The sequence below is a fragment of the Lissotriton vulgaris genome, chromosome 1_1 (assembly GCF_964263255.1).
Source record: "Lissotriton vulgaris chromosome 1_1, aLisVul1.2, whole genome shotgun sequence".
NCBI lineage: Eukaryota > Metazoa > Chordata > Amphibia > Caudata > Salamandridae > Lissotriton > Lissotriton vulgaris.
Window position 1 is genome coordinate 770212653 of NC_141685.1, and position 27398 is coordinate 770240050.

General features: G+C 50.0%; 1 protein-coding gene across 3 annotated transcripts in view; it reads left to right on the forward strand.

Moving 5' to 3' along the window:
* The window catches only part of PRRC2C (proline rich coiled-coil 2C), a 1200196-nt gene that overhangs the window by 926544 nt on the left and 246254 nt on the right, over window positions 1–27398 (forward strand). For all 3 annotated transcript variants that reach the window (XM_086955980.1, XM_086955997.1, XM_086955989.1), the window contains exon 27: window positions 24479–24597. In XM_086955980.1, coding sequence (XP_086812106.1) covers window positions 24479–24597 — 119 coding nt within the window. The remainder of the gene's footprint in view (window positions 1–24478; window positions 24598–27398) is intronic.

The window sequence follows — 27398 nt, forward strand, 5'->3', positions numbered from 1 at the left end:
CTGGACAGCCAAGTCCGGAGGGATGGCTACTTTGGCCGTTCCGTCCTCCAGGACTTTCTGGTGTGATTAGTGGTTCGCAGACCCACCACCGGGGTTGATATTGCTGGGGTATCTATTCTAAGGTAAGGAATCTATCACTAACGTGTCTCTTTCAGATGCACAAGTTACTACTTGTGTAACGATATATCTGTAAGAGACATTAGTTAGTGATAGATTCCTTACCGACCCACCCATCCTCCCCGTTCTGGGAACCGATACCTAGGGTTAAGGTTAACCCCTTTCAGGGCCCTAGTTTCATGGCACCAGGGTTGGTTCTATCATGGCTCTGCGTATCTGGCGCGGAAAAGCTGTGTATAAGAACTGACGTCAGCACGCGAGGGCGGCGTCTAAGTGCTCCGGTGACGTCATTCCGGCGCTAATGACGGCGGACGCGGAGCCGCGGACTGCAGCTACCGCCGCGCAGGGGTATTGCTACGCAAAACTTTCCGGATCCAGTCTGACGCCTGGGGATATTCTATGCTAAGGAATCTATCACTAACTAATGTCTCTTACAGATATATCGTTACACAAGCAGTAAGTAACTTGTGCAACAGGTATAATAAAAATAACGAAGGAAAACTACTAAGTAAGGCCGAGGGATTTTCCTAACGAGATGGGAAGCTGCATGGTTTAATAACAAGCATTTACAATGCGATGGTCTCGTCTTTGTTAAAGTTATAGCTATTGGCATTGCTGCTGTCTATTACAGGCTATTCCTGTAGGATGTCTTGGAGCTTTATATGAATAACGGGTACACCCCCGCTAAGCAGGCACCCGCTCGAAGTTGCGGCAGGCTGGTGTTTTGGAGCTGTGATATATATTTATATATATATCTTAGAGTACTTCGTACTTTTAAATGTACACACACATATATAGATAATATATCTGTGTGTGCGTGCGCTTCAGGCACTCCGCACTTGGGCAGGAACTATTCAGTGCTTATGGCTGAGTATACCCCTGGAATCGAACTAGCACTACAGGTAAGTAACTTATTCTTTTCCGAGCTATCGTCTCAGACGAAGTAATTACTTCCTACGTTTAGCATTGAGTGACTTACTCAGATTATTAGTTAGGAGAAAGGACAGTTTGGAAGCAACAGTTGATGACATAAGTGACAGCAAACCATTGTATTTTTGGTGCCCCATACCAAATTCTTGATAGGTTAAGGATGACACAGCTGTATTTACAAGAAACATGATGCTGGCAGGGATCTGCATGATAACTTGCAAATTGCTTCACATCACCGACATTGAGACCATATTCCAGCCATGGAATTTTAGCTCACTCGCTAATTCAATATGATATAAACTGTGTTTGAGGCATATGAGCTGCAGATTGCACACTGTGCATAGATCGCCACCTAGTGTTGGGCCTGGATGTTTGCAGTTTGTTGTTGTCCTGAAATGTTGTTTGGAAATCACAACATACGTGAATCCTCCTTTGGATAAAATTGCGCATGGGCATCGGCTCCATCCCCAGATTGGGTTTTTTGCGCCATCGGGCTCGGATGGGTTTCCTTCGCTCCGGTTTGGAACCGAATTTCCTTCGGCGCGCAATCCTCACCCAGTTCGATGGTATAATTTTGATCACTCTCCATCAACGCGATTCTTCACCACTCCGAAGACTTCGATTCCGGTCGTCGACTAAGGCCTTCGGGCCTACCTAGGCCTTACTTCCTTGCTCATGGAAAGGACGCCATTCAAAAAGTGTCCTCAATGTGGGTCGAAGTTTCCCCACACCGACCTACATGAAGTGTGCAACCTTTGCCTCTCACCGGAGCACGATGCCAAACACTGTTCAGCTTGTGCCTCATTCCTCTCCAAGAAGACAATCCGGGACAGACTAGCTCGAAGAACTATGGCTTGCTTGTCGACTTCCATCCCCGACATCATCTTCGAAGAGGGCGTCGACTTGCCAGAACACCAGCACGCAGAAGAGAGCACCAGCTCGTCCGATGCCAAAGACTCCGACGTCGAGGAAGTCACTCCTGCTCAACGGGGTCGTAAGTAAGATCGTCGACCCCAACCCTTCCTCAACACCCTCAAAAAAGGCTTCGGGCCCGGATGCACACCGAGAGACTGCTTCCCATGCCCCGCCTTCGGGCCCGGCAAAGAAACCTACTAAGCCTTCAGGCAGCTCGGGCTCGAGCCAGCCTATCCCCGGTGCCGATCCTATACTGACACCAATGAAAACGCTATCTTCCTCAACCACGCCGACTGTTGCTCCGACACCTAAGCACACGGCGCCGAAGATGGCAGCGGCTCATCGATGCCGAAACCGCACTCGGAGCTGACTAAAAAACCGCCTAAAGCTCAAAAACACACTTCGGAACCGAAAAAACACCCGGAACCAAAGACACAGGTTCCGGTAAAGGACATTTCAAAAGGGCACACTTCTAAACCAAAAGATCCAAAACCAGCTACTGATTCGTTGCCAAAAAAACCTGCGGAGCCATAATCCTCAACATCCACTACCACTGTCCAAAGGCAATGCGATATGGATGAACTGGTCAAATAGATTTGTGTACGATTTTCCACCTCTACCACTCATGCCACTAGTAGTACGCAAACTACAGCAGCATTCTCTCACACTCCTAGTTGCTCCAACGTGGGTCAGACAGCCGTGGTACACCACACTGCTATAACTGTCTGTAGTACCGCACCAAAAAATGCACCTGTCTCCACACCTCTTAACACAGAACCGTGGAGAGATCAGACACCTACACTCAGCTCAACCTTGTGATCTGGCTCCTGAAATCATAGAATTTGGATATCTGACCCTTCCTCCAGACTGCATGAATGTCATAAAACAAGCTAGACGTCCAACCACTAGGGCATGTTATGCAGCCAAGTGGAAAAGATTTGTAATATATTGTCACAACAACAATATTGATCCACTAGATGTCTATTCAGCACATCATAGGATACTTACTGCATCTCCAAAGATGTAACTTAGCCTATACCTTTATTAGACTACATCTTGCTGCAATAGCAGTGTGAGAAGGTGGCCTGATATGCAGTGCTCACTATTCTAGTGAACACTATGTATCAGTCCAGCAACCCTTATTGATGATTGGTTGTAAGTCAACCTTATAGACCAGCTATCCTAGTAGCATGGATACGAGCAGTCTAAGGCTAAAGACTCGAGAGGGCGTGTTAAGCCAGCTGTTTACCACACATATACCCCTTGAACACCAAGTGAAAGGACACCACACAAGTGTTATGAAAATAAACAGTTATTTATTAAAGATCACAACAGCCCTGTACTCTTTGAGGACAGGGTACTAAGCACAAACCAAAACTCTTACAAAAATACTTAAGTTAGCACAGTATATACAAATGCCCGAGGGGCACGGAAAACCATATACTCTGAAAGTGGAATGTGAAATTCCTAGCAGGTAAGTACAGTACTAATAGCTTTTGGAATCGCTAGGATTTGACTAGGGAATCGTTAGATTACGACTAGGAGGCCTAGGGGACTCGGGTGCAGTGTGTGCACTCTCACGCGAGATGCGGACAAAAGTCTATGGTAGCTAGGAAATAGAAAGTTAGTGTTCTCGGGCGAACCCGACCTGGTAGGGAGAAAACGAAGATAGATTCTGACCCTTGGATAGTGAGGCTATGCTGGGGCACCGAAATGCCGAAGTTACCTAGCCCAGGGGCTGCAGCTGCATAGGTCTGAAAAGACGTCGGGAATCCTCGTAGACGGACCAGGAGCCGGAAGAAAAGATGCTGGCCGGTGACCAGTGAAGAAAGTTCAGTTGGATCCAAGCCTGGATCTCGAAGATAGATGACACCTGAAAGCAGAGGGGACCAAGTTCGAGACTACTAGCCAGTAGTCAGTGGGCACCAGGAGGGCACCGGATGGTAGCCACCTCGACAAGGTGAGTGGGTGACGCTGGAGCTCGAAGATCTCACGGACCAGGAGGCGTTGTCGGCGACCAGGATGGAGGATCGAGCTGTCCCACGAAGATAGAAGCTGTCGGCGTCGCTGGACCCAGGATTGGGCAACAAAGCCTTGGCAAATTCAAGCCCACGCGGTGGACTCAAAATGGCGTCTGGAGTGGACCAGGAGGGTCCGGGGTGCCTCTCTTCAAGAAGGAAGCAAGGGCCAGTCTGGAGCAACCAGACCAGCAGTCGTGAAGTCGTTGGGCGTCGTTCAGAAGGCCACAAGCCAGCCGGCTAGTAGCCAAACAACGCGGTGCACAGCAAACAGCAGAAGGGCCCCACGCAGATCGTGGAGATGCAGGGAGGCTGACCTTAGGTGCTGGAGCTGCGCAGGGTCGGGGCTTCTCGGACCCCAAAGCACTCACCAGTGGAGGACACGGTGGGCTTGCAGTAAAGATGTCGTGCAGTCTTGGCGATCGTCGGTCCCTCGAGGTCTCGTCGCACTCACGGTTCTCAGCTTGGCTGTAGAGGTGAGTAGAGGTCAGAGGTGCCAGGGAAGCCGGGTCTCGTCGAGCTGGGTCGTCGGATTCGTGAAGAAGGACTTGCAGCAGACCGCAGTGTTTCTTAGGATGGTGCCCGCTTGATGCAGGGTGACTACTCCTTAGCCACAAGGGAGAATCTTGAAGAAGAAATCGTGAAGTCCTTTCGAAGAAAGTGGTATCTTGATTCCAAAGATGATCTAATTTGAACAGGGGGCCCGCTCCTATCTTTATACTAAAAAAAGGGGCTGACCCGGTGACTAGGTCCTGCCTATGGGTGGGACCAGGAGGGGGGTGGTTACACCCCTCTCCTCTGCCGGACTTCCCCAGGCCAGGGGCTGGTGTGCCCCTGGAACTGGTTCTGACTGGCCTATGCGTAGTGAGCACCGGGGTGCCACTCAGCAGTCACCTTCCTGAAAAGCCCTGCCTACCCAGGATACACAAAACCATGTCTGGGACGGTGCTAGCACCGCCCCGGACAGGAAACCCTTTGTCCAGGCCTCCCTCGCTGGAAGGACTCCCAGCAGCAGGAGGTCAGACTCGTGTCTGTGGTGGCAGCATCCATTTTGTGGAGCTGAGGCTTCAGTTAACTTTAACCGGGGTTCACAGTTACATACATGTCGTGTCCCTCTAGAAGGGTGGAATGCTAACCCCGTCGCCAGAATTGGCGAGGGGTTAGTATTCCAATTCGTATGACACCTTACTCGACATGTTTTGATAAAGCAATACCAAAGATAGCATTTAACCGCGAGGATTATAATGCACTTAAGAGTATATGGTATGCGATATCATGGAACAGCTATTAGGACTTGGTTCCGCAAGCTGCAGACAGGCTCAGCTCATGCCAGAGCACCATCTCACACGATTCCAAGCACTCTGCCTTCAGGATTGTTAAGGCCTGCCATAGGAGTGACTGATAGGGATCTGTGTGCCCATTTTAGGGTTAGGTATAGGTATACTACACCTACAGCAAAGGGTGATTACACGACTTTGCCCCAGCTGTCATGCAGCCAGTTGTGTCAAATTTAGGAGGCCAGCCAGGGGTGGCATAATACATGCTGCAGCCCCTGGCAGCCCTGGGTACACCTATGCCCTGAGTTACAGGGTCTGATAAGGTGGCCCAGTACCAATTGGTAGATGAACCTAGGGTACATGAGGTAATTTAGAAAGAGAACAGCCAGGCTGTGGGTCTGATTGGCAGGCCCACAGCCAGAGAAAGTCGTAAACCAGTGAAACAAAAGCAAAAAATCTGGGTGATCATAGGATTGCAGACCCTACTCTCCTACATGACCCCCCCCCCAAACTTTGGGACAATAAGCTAACCTTGACCAGGTGAGTCTTCTTGTTCTAAGTGGAAATATCTGGAGAGCCCATCGGCATTGCCATGATCAGTACCAGGTCTATGTTCCACTGTAAAGTCCATCCCCTGTAGGGAAATGGACCACCTAAGCAGTTTGGGGTTTTCACCCTTCATCTGATTTAGCCACAAGAGGGGCTTATGGTCGGTCTGAATCTTGAAGTGAGTGCCAAACAAGTATGGCCTCAGCTTCTTCAGGGCCCAAACCACAGCAAAGGCCTCCCTCTCAATAGCTGACCAATTCTTCTCTCTGGGGGTCAGCCTTCTGCTTATAAAAGCAATGGGCTGATCCTGACCATCAAAATTCAGTTGAGAAAGAACAGCTCCCACACCCAACTCAGAAGCATCTGTTTGGACAATGAATGGTTTGGAGTAGTCTGGACTCTTAAGGATAGGTGCTGTGCACATGGCCTGCTTTAGGTCATCGAATGCTTTTTGACAGCCTGCTGTCCACTGAACCTTTTTTGGCATTTTCTTACTTGTCAGTTCATTTAATGGTGTCACAATGGAACCATAGTTCCTGACAAACTTTCTGTAGTATCCAGTCAGGCCCAAGAAAGCTCGAACCTGAGTCTGGGTGGTTGGAGGAGCCCAGTCCCTGATTGACTGTATTTTGCTCTCCAGTGGCTGAACCTGGCCTCCACCTACAAGGTGGCCCAGGTATACAACCTGTGTCTGCCCTATCTGGCACTTGGTGGCCTTGATAGTGAGGCCTGCTGCTTGCAGAGCCTCTAACACTTTCCTTAGGTGGACCAGGTGATCCTCCCAGGTGGAGCTAAAGACAGCAATATCATCTAGATATGCTGCACAGAAGTCATCCAGCCCAGTAAGGACTTGATTCACCAACCTTTGGAAGGTGGCAGGTGCATTTTTCAGACCAAAGGGCATTACCACAAATTGATAATGCCCACCAGGGGTTGAAAATGCTGTCTTGGGCTTGGCATCCTCAGCTAACCTGATTTGCCAATACCCAGCTGTTAAGTCAAATGTACTTAAGTAGTTGGCAGAAGCCAATCTATCTATAAGTTCATCTGCCCTTGGTATTGGATGGGCATCAGTCTTAGTGACTGCATTGAGACCCCTGTAGTCTACGCAAAACCTCATCTCTCTCTTACCATCTTGGGTGTGAGGCTTTGGCACTAGAACTACTGTACCAGCCCAAGGGCTATCTGAGGGTTCAATGACTCCCAACTCCAACATTTTCTGCACTTCAGTTTTTATGCAGTCTCTAACATGATCAGGCTGCCTGTAGATTTTACTCTTGACAGGTAGGCTGTCACCAGTGTCAACCTCATGGGTGCACCAATTGGTCTGACTGGGTGTCAGAGAGAACATATGTCTGAAAGACTGAAGAACCTGTTTACAGTCTTTCTGCTGATGTTCAGAGAGGCTGCCACAAAAGACAACACCATCTACTGACCCATCATCAGGATTCTGAGTGAGCAGGTCTGGGAGAGGGTCACTCTCCTCCTCCTGTCCCTCGTCTATGGCCATGAGCAAGCTCATGTCCTTCCTGTCGACATATGCTTTGAGCCTGTTGACATGGAGTACCCTGTGGGGACTCCTGGGAGTTCCAAGGTCCACCAGGTAGGTGACCTCTCCCTTTTGCTCAAGAATTGTGTGGGGCCCAGACCATTTGTCTTTGAGTGCTGCTGGGGCCACTGGCTCCAACACCCACACCTTCTGTCCAGGCTGGTAAACAGTCAGGACAGCCTTTTGGTCATGCCAAGCTTTTTGAAGTTCTTGACTGGCCTTAAGGTTTTCAGATGCCTTCTCCATATACTCAGCCATCCTGGAGCGGAGACCAAGTACATAGTCCATTATGTTGGTTGCAGGCTTTTTGAGAGGTCTCTCCCATCCTTCCTTCACCAAACACAAGGGGCCTCTCACAGGATGCCCATACAAAAGTTCAAAAGGGCAGTAGCCAACCCCCTTTTGTGGGACCTCTCTGTAAGCAAACAGAAGGCAGGGCATCAGGACATCCCATCTACGCCTGAGTGTTTCAGGTAGTCCATGAATCATCCCTTTTAGGGTCCTGTTGAACCTTTCAACAAGCCCATTGCATTGTGGGTGATTGTGAGAAGGTGGCCTGATATGCAGTGGTCACTATTCTAGTGCCCACTATGTATCAGTCCAGCAACCCTTATTGATGATTGGTTGTAAGTCAACCTTATAGACCAGCTATCCTAGTAGCATGGATACGAGCAGTCTAAGGCTAAAGACTCGAGAGGGCGTGTTAAGCCAGCTGTTTACCACACATATACCCCTTGAATACCCAGTGAAAGGACACCACACAAGTGTTATGAAAATAAACAGTTATTTATTAAAGATCACAACAGCCCTGTACTCTTTATGAGGACAGGGTACTAAGCACAAACCAAAAACTCTTACAAAATACTTAAGTTAGCACAGTATATACAAATGCCCGAGGGGCACGGAAAACCATATACTCTAAAAGTGGAATGTGAAATTCCTAGCAGGTAAGTACAGTACTAATAGCTTTTGGAATCGCTAGGACTTGACTAGGGAATCGTTAGATTACAACTAGGAGGCCTAGGGGACTCGGGTGCAGTGTGTGCACTCTCACGCGAGATGCGGACAAAAGTCTATGGTAGCTAGGAAAATAGAAAGTTAGTGTTCTCGGGCGAACCCGACCTGGTAGGGAGAAAACGAAGATAGATTCTGACCCTTGGATAGTGAGGCTATGCTGGGGCACCGAAATGCCGAAGTTACCTAGCCCAGGGGCTGCAGCTGCATAGGTCTGAACAGACGTCGGGAATCCTCGTAGACGGACCAGGAGCCGGAAGAAAAGATGCTGGCCGGTGACCAGTGAAGAAAGTTCAGTTGGATCCAAGCCTGGATCTCGAAGATAGATGACACCTGAAAGCAGAGGGGACCAAGTTCGAGACTACTAGCCAGTAGTCAGTGGGCACCAGGAGGGCACCGGATGGTAGCCACCTCGACAAGGTGAGTGGGTGACGCTGGAGCTCGAAGATCTCACGGACCAGGAGGCGTTGTCGGCGACCAGGATGGGGGATCGAGCTGTCCCACGAAGATAGAAGCTGTCGGCGTCGCTGGACCCAGGATTGGGCAACAAAGCCTTGGCAAATTCAAGCCCACGCGGTGGACCTAAAATGGCGTCTGGAGTGGACCAGGAGGGTCCGGGGTGCCTCTCTTGAAAAAGGAAGCAAGGGCCAGCCTGGAGCAACCAGACCAGCAGAAGAGTTGTCGTCGGGCGTCGTTCGGAAGGCCACAAGCCAGCCGGCTAGTAGCCAAACAACGCGGTGCACAGCAAACAGCAGAAGGGCCCCACGCAGATCGTGGAGATGCAGGGAGGCTGACCTTGGGTGCTGGAGCTGCGCAGGGTCGGGGCTTCTCGGACCCCAAAGCACTCACCAGTGGAGGACACGGTGGGCTTGCAGTAAAGATGTCGTGCAGTCTTGGCGATCGTCGGTCCCTCGAGGTCTCGTCGCACTCACGGTTCTCAGCTTTGCTGTAGAGGTGAGTAGAGGTCAGAGGTGCCAGGGAAGCCGGGTCTCGTCGAGCTGGGTCGTCGGATTCGTGATGAAGGACTTGCAGCAGACCGCAGTGTTCTTTAGGATGGTGCCTGCGGATGCAGGGTGACTACTCCTTAGCCACAAGGGAGAATCTTGAAGAAGAAATCGTGAAGTCCTTTCGAAGAAAGTGGTATCTTGATTCCAAAGATGATCTAATTTGAACAGGGGGCCCGCTCCTATCTTTATACTAAAAAAGGGGGCTGACCCGGTGACTAGGTCCTGCCTATGGGTGGGACCAGGAGGGGGGTGGTTACACCCCTCTCCCCTGCCGGACTTCCCCAGGCCAGGGGCTGGTGTGCCCCTGGAACCGGTTCTGACTGGCCTATGCGTAGTGAGCACCGGGGTGCCACTCAGCAGTCACCTTCCTGAAAAGCCCTGCCTACCCAGGATACACAAAACCATGTCTGGGACGGTGCTAGCACCGCCCCTGACAGGAAACCCTTTGTCCAGGCTCCCCTCACTGGGAGGACTCCCAGCTGCAGGGGGTCAGACTCGTGTCTGTGGTGGCAGCATCCATTTTGTGGAGCTGAGGCTTTGCTTAACTTTAACCGGGGTTCACAGTTACATACATGTCGTGTCCCTCTAGAAGGGTGGAATGCTAACCCCGTCGCCAGAATTGGCGAGGGGTTAGTATTCCAATTCGTATGACACCTTACTCGACATGTTTTGATAAAGCAATACCAAAGTTAGCATTTAACCGCGAGGATTATAATGCACTTAAGAGTATATGGTATGCGATATCATGGAACAGCTATTAGGACTTGATTCCGCAAGCTGCAGACAGGCTCAGCTCATGCCAGAGCACCATCTCACACGATTCCAAGCACTCTGCCTTCAGGATTGTCAAGGCCTGCCATAGGAGTGACTGATAGGAATCTGTGTGTCCATTTTAGGGTTAGATATAGGTATACTATATCTACAGCAAAGGGTGATTACACGACTTTGCCCCAGCTGTCATGCAGCCAGTTGTGTCAAATTTAGGAGGCCAGCCAGGGGTGGCATAATACATGCTGCAGCCCCTGGCAGCCCTGGGTACACCCATGCCCTGAGTTACAGGGTCGGATAGGGTGGCCCAGTACCAATTGGAAATGTACCTAGGGTACATGGAATCCATTTTAAAGAGAGAGCAGTAGGCCTGGGGTCCTGATTGGCAGGGTCCCAGGTCGACTATGTCCAAAAACCAGCTAAAACACAGGGCAAAAAGTTGGGGGCAACCATAGTCAGGAGGTACCTTCCTACACAACCCCCCCCCAAACGAAAGGAGATAAGGCTATCCTTGTCCAGGTAAGCCTCTATTACCTAAGTGGCCATATAAGGAAGGACCAGCTCTGGCTTGGTTTCCCCCTGTGTCATGGTCCACTAGGCAACCCCTCACCCTAAGGGTATCTGAGGGTCTCCACCATAGGGAATCTCTGTCTCTGGTGTGTCTTGGGAAAGAAGAAGGCTGATGCTGGGATGGAGTACTGAAGTGAGGCTCCTCTACCTTTGGGCTCAACTTCCTCCAATCACCATTCATCATGTGTGCCTTTCTTTCTTTAGCTGAGATGCACTGAGCTCTCAGGGTCAGCCTCTGGCTACCTAAAGCTGGAGGCTGAGTCCCTCTGTTTGGCTTACTGGAGGGACAGGTCAGGTCTGGGGTTTTTAGGCCCCATGTTTGGCTGTGTCCAACAGTGTCCAGCTGTGGGAGTTCCCTAACTACTTTTAAGGGGGATCCCTCAGGAGTCTGTTCTATTTTCACTTGGCTAGGGTTACCAGCTTCAGTGATCCTAATCTGCTGATTAAGGGGTTCTTTTGGACAGGGGGCCCTTTGGGGTCCACCACTGGCCTCCCTGTCCTCTTCAGCCCTGGGCTGACTGAGGCAGGGTAGAGAGGTGCAGGTTACCTGCTCCAGACTGGGTCCCACCTGGGAAGGGTCCACTGCCATCAGGGGCTCTGCCAGGCTAGGCCTGACTACCTCTGGGGCAGTTCCTTCAACAGGGGTAGAGTCAGTTCCCTGAGGAGGCTGGCTCTCACCTAGTGTCTGGGAGGGGGAAGACTCTTCTTCCTCCTCAATGCTCTCTGTTTGAGTGGAGTGATCCATTGTTTCAGGCTTCACAACCTCACTATCTGTTTGAGTAGAGGCTGAGACCATTTCAACCTTGCCAACCTTTTCAGGAGGGCACTCAGTCTGTGTTTGGGCTGTGACTGTCACAGCCCTCCTATCCTGTTCTGGAAAGTCTGTCTGAGCCTGGGCAGTGGCTACCACTGCCCTTCCAACCTTTTCAGGGAGGAATGGTGCTTGGACTGGGGCTGTAGCTATTACTGCCCCACTAACCTGTCTGGATAGGCCTATCATTCTGGAGTGAGTTTCTTGCTCCACCTCAGCCCATGCTGAGAGTTCCAGGTCATTCCCCAGTAAGCAATCTACAGGTAGGTTATCTGTCACTGCCACTCTCATGGGCCCTGTGACATTACCCCAACTGAGTTTGACTACTGCCATGGGATGCCTTCTCTTCACTCCATGAATGTCTGTCACCTGATAAGTAAAACCAGGGGTCAGTTGAGCAGAGGGGACCAGATGGTCACTCACCATGGTGAGGCTGGCCCCTGTGTCTCTGAATGCCTCAACTTTCTGACCATTCACTAGAACTTCTTGTCTATACTTTCCCAAAATGTAGGGTCCAGTAGTGAAGTTGGCAAACCCCATGCCAGTCTCACAGACAAGAGTGTGGTCAGGGAACCTGGCTAGGCCATAGTCCTCCTGATTGCCCAAAGTAATGCCCACCACATTCTTGGGGGCACTCCCACCACCTGGGGGATTACCACTAGTGGTAACAGGAGGTTTAGGAGTATTACCTGGGGGTATATTTCCCTTATTACCATTTTTAGGGCAACTGACATCACTTTTGTAATGACCCACCTGTTTACAGGTATGGCAATAAGGTTTCTTTTGTTCTGAAGGAGTGTTCTGGGACCCACCACCCTTGTTGGAGTTTTGGGGCCCTTGGGAAGTCTTCTCTGAGGATTTATCCCCACCCTTCTCTTGAGGCTTGGTTGATTCCTTTTTCTGGTCACCACCCTGGTTTTTAGGCCTAACCCTGGTTCTGACCCATTTGTCTGCCCTCTTACCCAATTCCTGTGGAGAGGTCAACTCAGAGTCTACCAGGTGCTGATGTAATAGCTGGTTCTGACAATTATTTAAGATTTGCTCCCTCATAATTAGATTATACAATCCTTTAAAATCAGTAACCTTACTACCCAGTAGCCAGCCTTCAAAAGCCTTAGTGGCACAATCAACAAAGTCAGTCCAATCTTGAGACTGAGTTTTCTGGGTGTCTCTGAACAGCATCCTGTATTGTTCAGTGGTTAAACCAAACCCATCAACCAGTGTATTCTTCAAGATTTTGTAATTGTTAGCATCCTCCACCCTTGTGGTGAGGAGCTTATCTCTACCTTTACCATCAAAGGAGAGCCACAAGATAGCTGCCCACTGACTTTGGGGAACACCCTGCACAGTGCAGGCTCTCTCCAAAGCAGTAATCCATTTGTGGATGTCATCCCCTTCTTTAAAGGGGGGCACTATCTTATTCAGGTGCTTTTTATCAAAACTCCTTTCCCTATTGCTAGGATTATTGCTGCCACCAGTGGGCTGTAGCCCACATAATTCTTGCTCTCTAGCAAGGGCAAGTCTCTCTTTGGCCAGGGCAAGTTCTTCCCTTTCAATCCTCAGTTTGATTGCCCTTTCTTCAGCTTCATACACTCTCCTCTTAGGGGAAGACATTCCTCTGTGAGAAGAGTTGAGAGAGCCATTGGTTCGAAAGGATCTGTTAGAGCCTCTTGATAGAGACCTAACTCGTCCATTCCCAATGTTAAGCTGACCTGAGAGTGGGCCCAGGGGTTCCCCAGTACCAAGCTCATGTCTGCTTAAGTTGGACCTGCTTAGTCTTCTGACTTCTACCTGTCCCTTATCTGCCTCATCCCCTGACAACTCATCCTCCTCCTCAGCATCATCTGCCTCATGGAGGGGATGGATATCAAAGGGACCCTGTAAGGAGGGCAAACTTCCATCTGGATTAGAAGGGTCTGGGTTACCAGCCCTACTGGCATCATAAGCCTTTAAGAGACCAATCAGAAAGGAAGTGGTGGGGTTAGACCCCTGTTTTAGTTTCCTGAGAGTACACACTTGTCTCATCTCATGGAAGCTAAGAGCAGCATATTTAGAAGTGACCTGTGGAAGGTCCACTGACACAAGGGGATACTCAGAGTTTCCTCCTTTGTCTGACATGCTGATTCTAGTGTGGTGTAAGTGATGCACCTACCTACACTATGTGTTACCTACTGATCCCTTGCTAGAGTTGCAGCCAAGGTGTGCTAAGCCTTGAGGAGCTACAACAGCTGGTTCAGTAGAACTCAGAGTATTCTAAGCTTTAGTTATATGTACCTAACAGTACTTATGTGATCTTTCAACAAGATATTCTTAGGATACGTGTGGTAAAACAACAGCAAGCTCAAATCCCAACCGCTGCTCACCAATGTGAGAAGGTGGCCTGATATGCAGTGGTCACTATTCTAGTGCCCACTATGTATCAGTCCAGCAACCCTTATTGATGATTGGTTGTAAGTCAACCTTATAGACCAGCTATCCTAGTAGCATGGATACGAGCAGTCTAAGGCTAAAGACTCGAGAGGGCGTGTTAAGCCAGCTGTTTACCACACATATACCCCTTGAATACCCAGTGAAAGGACACCACACAAGTGTTATGAAAATAAACAGTTATTTATTAAAGATCACAACAGCCCTGTACTCTTTATGAGGACAGGGTACTAAGCACAAACCAAAAACTCTTACAAAATACTTAAGTTAGCACAGTATATACAAATGCCCGAGGGGCACGGAAAACCATATACTCTAAAAGTGGAATGTGAAATTCCTAGCAGGTAAGTACAGTACTAATAGCTTTTGGAATCGCTAGGACTTGACTAGGGAATCGTTAGATTACAACTAGGAGGCCTAGGGGACTCGGGTGCAGTGTGTGCACTCTCACGCGAGATGCGGACAAAAGTCTATGGTAGCTAGGAAAATAGAAAGTTAGTGTTCTCGGGCGAACCCGACCTGGTAGGGAGAAAACGAAGATAGATTCTGACCCTTGGATAGTGAGGCTATGCTGGGGCACCGAAATGCCGAAGTTACCTAGCCCAGGGGCTGCAGCTGCATAGGTCTGAACAGACGTCGGGAATCCTCGTAGACGGACCAGGAGCCGGAAGAAAAGATGCTGGCCGGTGACCAGTGAAGAAAGTTCAGTTGGATCCAAGCCTGGATCTCGAAGATAGATGACACCTGAAAGCAGAGGGGACCAAGTTCGAGACTACTAGCCAGTAGTCAGTGGGCACCAGGAGGGCACCGGATGGTAGCCACCTCGACAAGGTGAGTGGGTGACGCTGGAGCTCGAAGATCTCACGGACCAGGAGGCGTTGTCGGCGACCAGGATGGGGGATCGAGCTGTCCCACGAAGATAGAAGCTGTCGGCGTCGCTGGACCCAGGATTGGGCAACAAAGCCTTGGCAAATTCAAGCCCACGCGGTGGACCTAAAATGGCGTCTGGAGTGGACCAGGAGGGTCCGGGGTGCCTCTCTTGAAAAAGGAAGCAAGGGCCAGCCTGGAGCAACCAGACCAGCAGAAGAGTTGTCGTCGGGCGTCGTTCGGAAGGCCACAAGCCAGCCGGCTAGTAGCCAAACAACGCGGTGCACAGCAAACAGCAGAAGGGCCCCACGCAGATCGTGGAGATGCAGGGAGGCTGACCTTGGGTGCTGGAGCTGCGCAGGGTCGGGGCTTCTCGGACCCCAAAGCACTCACCAGTGGAGGACACGGTGGGCTTGCAGTAAAGATGTCGTGCAGTCTTGGCGATCGTCGGTCCCTCGAGGTCTCGTCGCACTCACGGTTCTCAGCTTTGCTGTAGAGGTGAGTAGAGGTCAGAGGTGCCAGGGAAGCCGGGTCTCGTCGAGCTGGGTCGTCGGATTCGTGATGAAGGACTTGCAGCAGACCGCAGTGTTCTTTAGGATGGTGCCTGCGGATGCAGGGTGACTACTCCTTAGCCACAAGGGAGAATCTTGAAGAAGAAATCGTGAAGTCCTTTCGAAGAAAGTGGTATCTTGATTCCAAAGATGATCTAATTTGAACAGGGGGCCCGCTCCTATCTTTATACTAAAAAAGGGGGCTGACCCGGTGACTAGGTCCTGCCTATGGGTGGGACCAGGAGGGGGGTGGTTACACCCCTCTCCCCTGCCGGACTTCCCCAGGCCAGGGGCTGGTGTGCCCCTGGAACCGGTTCTGACTGGCCTATGCGTAGTGAGCACCGGGGTGCCACTCAGCAGTCACCTTCCTGAAAAGCCCTGCCTACCCAGGATACACAAAACCATGTCTGGGACGGTGCTAGCACCGCCCCTGACAGGAAACCCTTTGTCCAGGCTCCCCTCACTGGGAGGACTCCCAGCTGCAGGGGGTCAGACTCGTGTCTGTGGTGGCAGCATCCATTTTGTGGAGCTGAGGCTTTGCTTAACTTTAACCGGGGTTCACAGTTACATACATGTCGTGTCCCTCTAGAAGGGTGGAATGCTAACCCCGTCGCCAGAATTGGCGAGGGGTTAGTATTCCAATTCGTATGACACCTTACTCGACATGTTTTGATAAAGCAATACCAAAGTTAGCATTTAACCGCGAGGATTATAATGCACTTAAGAGTATATGGTATGCGATATCATGGAACAGCTATTAGGACTTGATTCCGCAAGCTGCAGACAGGCTCAGCTCATGCCAGAGCACCATCTCACCTGATTCCAAGCACTCTGCCTTCAGGATTGTCAAGGCCTGCCATAGGAGTGACTGATAGGAATCTGTGTGTCCATTTTAGGGTTAGATATAGGTATACTATATCTACAGCAAAGGGTGATTACACGACTTTGCCCCAGCTGTCATGCAGCCAGTTGTGTCAAATTTAGGAGGCCAGCCAGGGGTGGCATAATACATGCTGCAGCCCCTGGCAGCCCTGGGTACACCCATGCCCTGAGTTACAGGGTCGGATAGGGTGGCCCAGTACCAATTGGAAATGTACCTAGGGTACATGGAATCCATTTTAAAGAGAGAGCAGTAGGCCTGGGGTCCTGATTGGCAGGGTCCCAGGTCGACTATGTCCAAAAACCAGCTAAAACACAGGGCAAAAAGTTGGGGGCAACCATAGTCAGGAGGTACCTTCCTACAGTGATAGGGTGTAGTGAATTTGTAATTGACACCACACTCCTTCCACATAGCAGTTAAGTAGCTTGACATGAAGTTTACACCTCTGTCAGAGACAACCTCCTTAGGGAAGCCCACTCTGGAGAACACTCCAACTAGGGCCCTTGCCACCACAGGTGCTGTGGTGGTCCTAAGTGGAATAGCTTCAGGATACCTGGTGGCATGATCCACTACCACCAGTATAAACTTGTGCCCTGATGCTGTCTGGGGTTCCATTGGACCAACAATGTCAATCCCCACTCTTTCAAAGGGCACCCCCACCACAGGCATTGGTATAAGGGGGGCCTTTGTTGTGCCACCTGACTTACCACTGGCTTGGCAAGTGACACAGGAGCGACAAAACTCCTTGGTATCCTCATTCATGTGAGGCCAGTGAAAGTGTGAGACAAGCCTGTCCCAAGTCTTTGTCTGGCCTAAGTGACCTGCTAAGGGAATCTCATGGGCCAAGGTAAGTAGGAAACCTCTCTGAGACAAGGGTACAACCAGCCTCCTGGTCATGCCAGGCTTGGGGTCTCTTGACTCAGTGTACAGGAGTCCATCTTCCCAGTATACCTTGTGGGTACCTGTGGCGTTCCCAGCAGCCTCAGCAGCAGCCTGCTGTCTGAGGGGTTCAAGAGAAGGGCAGTCTAACTGGTCCTTCCCCAGGTCTTCCCTTGAGGGTCCCCCTGAGCCCAAGAATTCAACTTGATCAAGTTCAAACTCCCTAGGCTCAGTTTCCCTCAATTCCTGTAGGTCAGCCTCCTCTGAGACTTGATCCACAACCTGGGGCAAGGGGGAAGGCACAGCCTTAACCCTACTGCTCTTTTTCTTGGAAGGTGTCTGGTCCATTGTTCCAGGATCCAGCACCTGTTCAGTGGGGCATTTTCTGGCCTGTGACCTGGTCACAGCAAACACATGTGCTGGCAAGCCTAACATTTCCAGATGAGTCCTCTGCTCCACTTCTGACCATTGTGATGACTCCAAATCATTGCCCAACAAACAATCCACTGGGAGGTCTGAACTAACTACAACCTTCTTTTGGCCAGTTACCCCTCCCCAGGAGAAAGCTACAATTGCCATACTGTGATTGGTAGTGACATTGCTTGCATTGGTCACCAGGAATTCTGTACCTGGCATGATCTGTCCAGGGTCCACAAAGCTAGGTGTCACCATTGTGACACTGGCACAAGTGTCCCTATAGGCCTGAGCCATTTTTCCATTAATAAAAGGTGTCTGTCTGTATTTGCCCAAAGTATTGGGACTGATGTCAGGGGACATATCCATATCCCCTGTACTGACAAGGACAGCCTGAGTAAGGGTGCCAACTAAGTTGTCACTCCCCTCAGAACCCAGGGTTAACCCTACTAAACCCTTGGGAGGTGCACTACCACTGCTGGCTGTACTAGGGGGCACAGGTGCCTTAGGGGCTGCAGTGGCAGAAGTCTGCCCTCCTCCTTTCTTGGTGCACTCACTAAACCAGTGAGTTTTACTTTTACAGTATTGGCACCACCTTTTAGATTGGCCTTCTTTCTTCTTTTGGGGAGCCTGACCCCCACCCTCTTTGGGTTGTTGGGGACCTGTCGAAGACTTCTGGTCATTTTGTTCCCCTTTAGAATCCTTACCCTTCTGGTCTGCTTTCTTCTGACCACCTTGATTCTGGCCCTGGTTCTGTTTAACTCTTGTTCTAACCCATCTGTCTGCCTTCTTTCCCAATTCTTGGGGAGAGGTCAGATCTGAGTCAACAAGATGCTGATGCAACAACTGGTTCTGACAATTGTTTAAAATTTGTTCTCTCATCATCAAATTGTACAATCCTTTATAATCAGTAACCTTACTGCCCAGCAACCAGCCCTCAAAAGCCTTAGTGGCACAATCTACAAAGTCAGCCCAATCTTGAGACTGAGTTTTCTGGGTATCCCTGAACAGCACCCTGTACTGTTCAGTGGTTAGGCCAAACCCATCAACCAGTGCATTTTTCAAGACTTGGTAATCATTAGCATCCTCTACCCTTGTGGTGAGGAGCTTGTCTCTACCTTTTCCTTCAAAGGAGAGCCACAAGATAGCTGCCCACTGACTTGGGGGAACACCTTGCACAGTGCAGGCCCTCTCCAAAGCAGTAATCCATTTGTGGATGTCATCCCCTTGTTTAAAGGGGGGCACTATCTTACCAAGGTGTTTTGTGTCAAAACTCCTTTCCCTATTGCTAGGTACTATGCTGCCACCAGTGGGGACTGTCCCACTCAATTGTTGCTCTCTAGCAAAGGCAAGCCTTTCTTTGGCCAGGGCAAGTTCTTCCCTTTCAATCCTCAGATTGGCTGCCTTTTCCTTTGCTTCATACACTCTCCTCTGGGGAGATGTCATTCCCCTTTGAGAGGAACGTTGAGAGCCATTGGTATGAAGGGATCTGTTAGAGCCTCTTGATAGAGACCTAACTCGTCCATTCCCAATGTTAAGCTGACCTGAGAGTGGCCCCAGGGCTCCCCTAGAATCCATCTCATGTCTGCTTAAGTTGGTCCTGGTTAGTCTAACGACTTCTACCTGTCCCTTGTCTGCCTCACCCCCAGACTCCAAGTCCTCATCCTCATCATCAGCATCATCTGCTTCCTGAAGGGGATGGTCCTGGCTATCAAAGGGTCCCTGTAGGGAGGGCATATTGCCTTCTGAAGTAGAAGGGTCTGGGTTACCAGCCCTCCTTGCATCATAAGTCTCTAAGAGACCAATCAGAAAAGCAGTTGTGGGGTTAGACCCCTGCTTAATCTTCCTAGAGGTACATACTTGTCGTAACTCCTGGAAGCTAAGCACAGTATATCTTGAAGGTATGACCTGTGGAGGGTCAACTGACACAAGGGGAGACTCAGTGTTTCCTCCTTTGTCCGACATACTGCTTCTAGTGTGGTGTAAGTGATGCACCTACCTACACTATGTGTTAGCTACTGATCCCTTGCTAGAGTTGCAGCCAAGGTGTGCTAAGCCTTGAGGAGCTACAACAGCTGGTTCAGTAGAACTCAGAGTATTCTAAGCTTTTGTTATATGTACCTAACAGTACTTATGTGATCTTTCAACAAGATATTCTTAGGATACGTGTGGTAAAACAACAGCAAGCTCAAATCCCAACCGCTGCTCACCAATGTGAGAAGGTGGCCTGATATGCAGTGCTCACTATTCTAGTGAACACTATGTATCAGTCCAGCAACCCTTATTGATGATTGGTTGTAAGTCAACCTTATAGACCAGCTATCCTAGTAGCATGGATACGAGCAGTCTAAGGCTAAAGACTCGAGAGGGCGTGTTAAGCCAGCTGTTTACCACACATATACCCCTTGAACACCAAGTGAAAGGACACCACACAAGTGTTATGAAAATACACAGTTATTTATTAAAGATCACAACAGCCCTGTACTCTTTATGAGGACAGGGTACTAAGCACAAACCAAAACTCTTACAAAAATACTTAAGTTAGCACAGTATATACAAATGCCCGAGGGGCACGGAAAACCATATACTCTGAAAGTGGAATGTGAAATTCCTAGCAGGTAAGTACAGTACTAATAGCTTTTGGAATCGCTAGGATTTGACTAGGGAATCGTTAGATTACGACTAGGAGGCCTAGGGGACTTGGGTGCAGTGTGTGCACTCTCACGCGAGATGCGGACAAAAGTCCATGGTAGCTAGGAAATAGAAAGTTAGTGTTCTCGGGCGAACCCGACCTGGTAGGGAGAAAACGAAGATAGATTCTGACCCTTGGATAGTGAGGCTATGCTGGGGCACCGAAATGCCGAAGTTACCTAGCCCAGGGGCTGCAGCTGCATAGGTCTGAAAAGACGTCGGGAATCCTCGTAGACGGACCAGGAGCCGGAAGAAAAGATGCTGGCCGGTGACCAGTGAAGAAAGTTCAGTTGGATCCAAGCCTGGATCTCGAAGATAGATGACACCTGAAAGCAGAGGGGACCAAGTTCGAGACTACTAGCCAGTAGTCAGTGGGCACCAGGAGGGCACCGGATGGTAGCCACCTCGACAAGGTGAGTGGGTGACGCTGGAGCTCGAAGATCTCACGGACCAGGAGGCGTTGTCGGCGACCAGGATGGAGGATCGAGCTGTCCCACGAAGATAGAAGCTGTCGGCGTCGCTGGACCCAGGATTGGGCAACAAAGCCTTGGCAAATTCAAGCCCACGCGGTGGACTCAAAATGGCGTCTGGAGTGGACCAGGAGGGTCCGGGGTGCCTCTCTTCAAGAAGGAAGCAAGGGCCAGTCTGGAGCAACCAGACCAGCAGTCGTGAAGTCGTTGGGCGTCGTTCAGAAGGCCACAAGCCAGCCGGCTAGTAGCCAAACAACGCGGTGCACAGCAAACAGCAGAAGGGCCCCACGCAGATCGTGGAGATGCAGGGAGGCTGACCTTAGGTGCTGGAGCTGCGCAGGGTCGGGGCTTCTCGGACCCCAAAGCACTCACCAGTGGAGGACACGGTGGGCTTGCAGTAAAGATGTCGTGCAGTCTTGGCGATCGTCGGTCCCTCGAGGTCTCGTCGCACTCACGGTTCTCAGCTTGGCTGTAGAGGTGAGTAGAGGTCAGAGGTGCCAGGGAAGCCGGGTCTCGTCGAGCTGGGTCGTCGGATTCGTGAAGAAGGACTTGCAGCAGACCGCAGTGTTTCTTAGGATGGTGCCCGCTTGATGCAGGGTGACTACTCCTTAGCCACAAGGGAGAATCTTGAAGAAGAAATCGTGAAGTCCTTTCGAAGAAAGTGGTATCTTGATTCCAAAGATGATCTAATTTGAACAGGGGGCCCGCTCCTATCTTTATACTAAAAAAAGGGGCTGACCCGGTGACTAGGTCCTGCCTATGGGTGGGACCAGGAGGGGGGTGGTTACACCCCTCTCCTCTGCCGGACTTCCCCAGGCCAGGGGCTGGTGTGCCCCTGGAACTGGTTCTGACTGGCCTATGCGTAGTGAGCACCGGGGTGCCACTCAGCAGTCACCTTCCTGAAAAGCCCTGCCTACCCAGGATACACAAAACCATGTCTGGGACGGTGCTAGCACCGCCCCGGACAGGAAACCCTTTGTCCAGGCCTCCCTCGCTGGAAGGACTCCCAGCAGCAGGAGGTCAGACTCGTGTCTGTGGTGGCAGCATCCATTTTGTGGAGCTGAGGCTTCAGTTAACTTTAACCGGGGTTCACAGTTACATACATGTCGTGTCCCTCTAGAAGGGTGGAATGCTAACCCCGTCACCAGAATTGGCGAGGGGTTAGTATTCCAATTCGTATGACACCTTACTCGACATGTTTTGATAAAGCAATACCAAAGATAGCATTTAACCGCGAGGATTATAATGCACTTAAGAGTATATGGTATGCGATATCATGGAACAGCTATTAGGACTTGATTCCGCAAGCTGCAGACAGGCTCAGCTCATGCCAGAGCACCATCTCACACGATTCCAAGCACTCTGCCTTCAGGATTGTTAAGGCCTGCCATAGGAGTGACTGATAGGGATCTGTGTGCCCATTTTAGGGTTAGGTATTAGGTATACTACACCTACAGCAAAGGGTGATTACACGACTTTGCCCCAGCTGTCATGCAGCCAGTTGTGTCAAATTTAGGAGGCCAGCCAGGGGTGGCATAATACATGCTGCAGCCCCTGGCAGCCCTGGGTACACCTATGCCCTGAGTTACAGGGTCTGATAAGGTGGCCCAGTACCAATTGGTAGATGCACCTAGGGTACATGAGGTAATTTAGAAAGAGAACAGCCAGGCTGTGGGTCTGATTGGCAGGCCCACAGCCAGAGAAAGTCGTAAACCAGTGAAACAAAAGCAAAAAATCTGGGTGATCATAGGATTGCAGACCCTACTCTCCTACAAGCAGCATATCTGCAAAACAGACATCTATCTCTATTCAGAGTGCCTGCCATTAAAGCCTTTATGGAAGGCCTTAAAAGAATAATTCCTCAGAGTACCACCTTCACCTGTGTGGAATTTAAATGTTGTTCTCACACTTTTAATGGGACCTCCCTTCGAACCCTTACACAAATATGAACTACAATTTTTTACGTGGAAGGTTGCGTTCCTAGTAGCTATTACTTCTCTGTGGAGAGTTAGTGAACTACAAGCACTAACAATTCAAGACCCTTCTTGCAAATGCATCACAATAAGGTAGTTCTGCGTACTAATCCAAAATTCTTGCCCAAAGTCATTTCTCCCTTCCATCTCAATCAATCTGTGGAACTGCCTGTTTTCTTCTCGCAGCCAGACAGTAGCAGAAAGAGATCTTCATTCCCTAGATGTCAAATGAGCATTGCTATATTACATAGAGAGGACACAACCCTTTCGTAAGACAAAATAACTTTTTGTGTCTTTCTCACCACCACACAAAGGTAATCCCATTTCAAAATGTGGGATAGCTAGATGGATTGTCAAATGCATACAGATTTGTTACCACAAAGCTAAACGTACGTCATCTGTTCCTCCTAAAGCCCACTACAAGACAAATAGAGGCTTTATTGGCATTTTTGGGTAACATTTCCCTAGATGGCATCTGCAAGGCAGCTACATGGTCTACACCGCACACATTCACAAACACTATTGTGTAGATGTGCAAACCAAACAAGCTAATGTGGGCCAGGCTGTTCTCAAAACATTATTCCAAACTACTGCAACAGATAGGGGTGGTCGCTGCTAAAAGTGGATACTGCTATACAATCTATGCACAGTGTGCAATCTGCAGCTCATATGCCTCAACGGAAAATGCTGCTTACCAGTATGCATCTGTTCTTGGCATGTAGAGCTGCAGAGTTGCACACGCCCACCCGCCTCCCCGGCTACCCTGGTCTGTTCCAGTATTATCTTCATTAGATACAATTATATGGGCTTCCTTCCTTTTTCTTGCAAAGCTCCCTCATTTCCCTATGGCGAAAAACAATCTGGGCATGGAGCCGATGCCCATGCGCAATGTGGTCCAAAGGAGGAGTCACCTATCTCGTGACTTCCAAAGAACTTTTCAGGACAACAACTAACTGCAAACATCCGGGCCCAACACTAGGTGGCGATCTATGCACACTGTGCAACTTTGCAGCTCTACATGCCAAGAACAGATGCATACTGGTACGTAGCATTTTCCTTACTTTCTTTGAGTTGGTTTAATGTAGTGGAGGAGGGGTTTGTATGTGCAAAACCTATAAATGAACCGATGCTCTCCCTAAAAACAGAGCTCTTCTCGTAATCCTTCCTCTGCTGTTGCTAAGATGCTAAAGCTTATGTTGACTTAGTTTAAATAGGCATCCCTCCGAAACATTTTAAAGTATTGGATTTATATTAATAGCTGTGGCTTTCTGAGTTTTCACAGTCAACTGCTTGACCAATGTTTGGAGGTTGGAATCATTTCCTAGCTAGTTAGTTTACAAAATAGTATTATTGCAGTTTCTCCTTCAATGTCTAATAATGTCAGTGTCTCAGAATACTCACCAATGCTATACTAACCTGTTCGAGTTTTCCACAGCAACAGGATTTGTAGTAATGTTATCTTGTGGATAAAAAGAAGTTAGTTACATAGCTGTTTACGACGTATTTAGTAATCTACTGGTACATTTGTTTTATATTTCTCACAGCAGAAACATGTTTGATTTAAAGGATCTTAAGGATTGTTTCTTCATTACATGTGTAATGTCCTTCACTTAGGTGTTCACTCAAACTGTTTAGTGTTGAAATGGAAATCATGGTCTGCATAGTTTCCCAAAATTAAATGATTTTGGATTGAAAGTCTTGTGCAACTTAGTGAAGGCTTATATCAGATGCTTCTTCCAGACTTGTGTTCCAGCTGTACTTTTTACTTGTTCTTATTCTTCTGATTGTTTTTATTGTACAGATTCCAATTCCCATCTATGCCCCGATGCAGGGACAGCATCAAGCCCAGCTGAGTTTAGGAGCAGGACCCAGTGTTACCCAGGCTCAAGAAATGTTCCCAACCTCCTTACAGCCATACAGGTAGGATTTTAAGACTACCTTAGATGTTTTTGACAACTCTTTACTGATCAGCGAATTATTACCAGAAAGTATCTCTCATAACTGTCCATTTCTCATATTCTTATGTGAAAGGTCTGTTAGCATTCTATATGGCTAAGATATTAAGGCAGTAGCACTCTGTAAAGCAGTATACTGCAAGAAATAAATGAAATGTTTCATCCTGATAAGCCTCAGGTTCTCCAGCTGCACACATCTGTGATGCTCACAGCCCCAACATAATGCATTAGACTTTTCTGCACCCTCACAGTAATGCCCCTAAAGACATACAGTTGTCAAGAGGTACTCCTCAGCTGCACAACACACTTCTCACACATACCAATACAATGGAAAGGTTTACACAGTCCACAACCATCAGTATGTTACACTGCACTACCGACTTGTAAGTAGCTAAATTGTGCCCCAAAGCGTACACCCAGCCGCCTCCTCAAGTAGTCATTTCCTCCACTAATCATACCATACAGTGCTCATCTGAAAGAGACAATTCGTTATGGGTTCCTCACCTTAAAATTACCCCCAGGTGTCAGACTGGATCCAGGAGAATTCTTTCTGCAGCAGTACCCCTGCGCGTCGATAGGTGGTGTTTGTCGACTCCGCGTTCGTCGTTGGTGTCGTTCTCGATGCCTGGCAGTTTGCTCCGCGACATTGGAGGTCCCGGTCGAGAGGAAGGTCGCGGGACTGGTTGCGGAGTAGTCACCACCATTCCAAATCCAAGTCTTCGGGTAAGTCGAAGCACAAAAAGTAGACGAAGCGCCGTCACTTTTTGCGTTCTCCCCGTCCGACGCAGGAAGCGGAAGGTAGTTGTCCGGCGTAGCCTGTTCAGAGCCGGAGCGACCCCTGCCAAGCTTCGCAACTTTTACTACGTCTTGCATTCCATCTTCGGGCAGCCCGACTCCGGCGTGCCCTCAGGCCCCGCTGACTCAGTTGGGGGCTTTAGCTCGATGTTGGTGGCTTCGATATCGTGACTCCTCCGGCGCCGAATCCAGTGACGACACCTCCACCGCCTCTGACACCAGTTGTGTCCCCAGCTGACGTTGACCCCAGGACAGCCAGATCCTTGGGCCTCGTTTCCACCTCCCGCCCAGCGCACTCTGCTTTTCGCCCCTTTTGTGGCTACGGAAGGGCACTCACCCACGTTCCGCCCAGAGCCACAGGCCTGCGTAAGCTGTCCACCGTCTGGGGGTGGGGGGAGCCAGCAGGCAGGCCAGTCCACCAGCTCTGCTGCAGCCTCCAAGCCCTCCTAGTCCGGCTTTTCAGGCCACTCCATCCCCAGTGGGGGTCAGGATTCGCCATCGCCTCCCCCACTGGCTCAATATCACGTTGGACAGGTGGGTTTCATTGAAGGAGGTGGAGGACGCACTTCGGCGGTCTCTGTGATAGTGGAACTTATCAGGGTTACCACTCATATTTTAACCAGCACTGACTCTAAACATGGGTAGTTTATTTTGGATCCTCCAACTCTTGGATAGTGGATGCATGTGTATTTACCATCTGAAAGAGACACGTTAGTGATAGATTCCTTGCCTTAGAATATCCCCAGGCGTCAGACTGAATCCGGAAATTTTTGCGTAGCAGTAGCCTCGCGCTTCGGTAGGCGTTGTCTGCGGCTCCGCGGGCGCCGTGCTGACGTCAGTTCTTCTTTTTTCCGCGCCAGCAGCGCAGATCCAGAAAAAGTGGTACCTTAGTCACTTTTTGACTAAATCTTTATTGATCTTTTTTGATCTTTTGATCATCCTTTTTCGAGTATTCAACTCCGATCAGTGCCGATAGGGATGCCTGGTTTCAAGCCCTGTGAAGATTGCGACCGACTGATGTCTGTCACGGATCCTCACCGTCGGTGTCTCCACTGTCTCGGTGTCTACCACAACGACAAGACCTGCCTGGACTGCTGGGCCCTTACTTCGAAAGCTAGACTGGAGCGGTCCCGTAAGCGGCTCGAACTCCGGCAGTCGGCCCCGCCCCGAGAGAGGTCCCGGTCCGGACGGAGGTCGAGGGACCGGTCGCGGGAGCGGAGCCGTCATAGCTCCGGGAGTCGACATCACTCCTCTGGGTCGAAGTCGTCAGGTCCCGTCTGGGGATATGCTGTTCGATGGCCGTCGCCTTTTTGGCGACAAGGCAGACCATGAGCTTGAGCGTTTTAAGGACTCCAGGGCTACGCCCAAGTCCTTGGGCCTCTCGGCCCTACGCCAGCAATCTGCTGCCTTTTACTCCTTTCGTGGCCACGGAAGGGGTGTACCCACACGTGCTGCCAGCCACACTCCGCAGGGTAATACCCAACGCGGTGGCGGCCGTGGAAACCGCTGTGGCGGCGGTAGGGGACAACGGCGAGGTCAGTCCACACCTTTCCCCCGCAGCATCTGCCTCAAAACCCTCCTAGTCCATGCTTTCAGGCCCATGTGACGCCATTGGGTGGCAGGGTTCATCATCACCTCCTCCACTGGCACACTGTCACGTCAGACAGGTGGGTGCTGCAGATTGTCCGAAGGGGCTACTCCCTTCCCTTCGAGGTGACTCCTCCAGCCATGCCACCGCAGAACCACCGTGTATCGGGGGATCATTTGTGACTTCTGCAGGAGGAAGTTACGGCCCTCTTGGCCAAGGGGGCCATCGAGCGCGTTCCTGGGCCAGAAGTAGGGTGTGGTTGCTACTCCCACTACTTCCTGGTACCCAAGAAGGGCAAAGGGGGTGTTTGAGGCATTTGAGCTGCTGAATTCATATCTGTGCATAGATTGCCGCCTAGTGTTGGGTGCGGATGATTGCACATT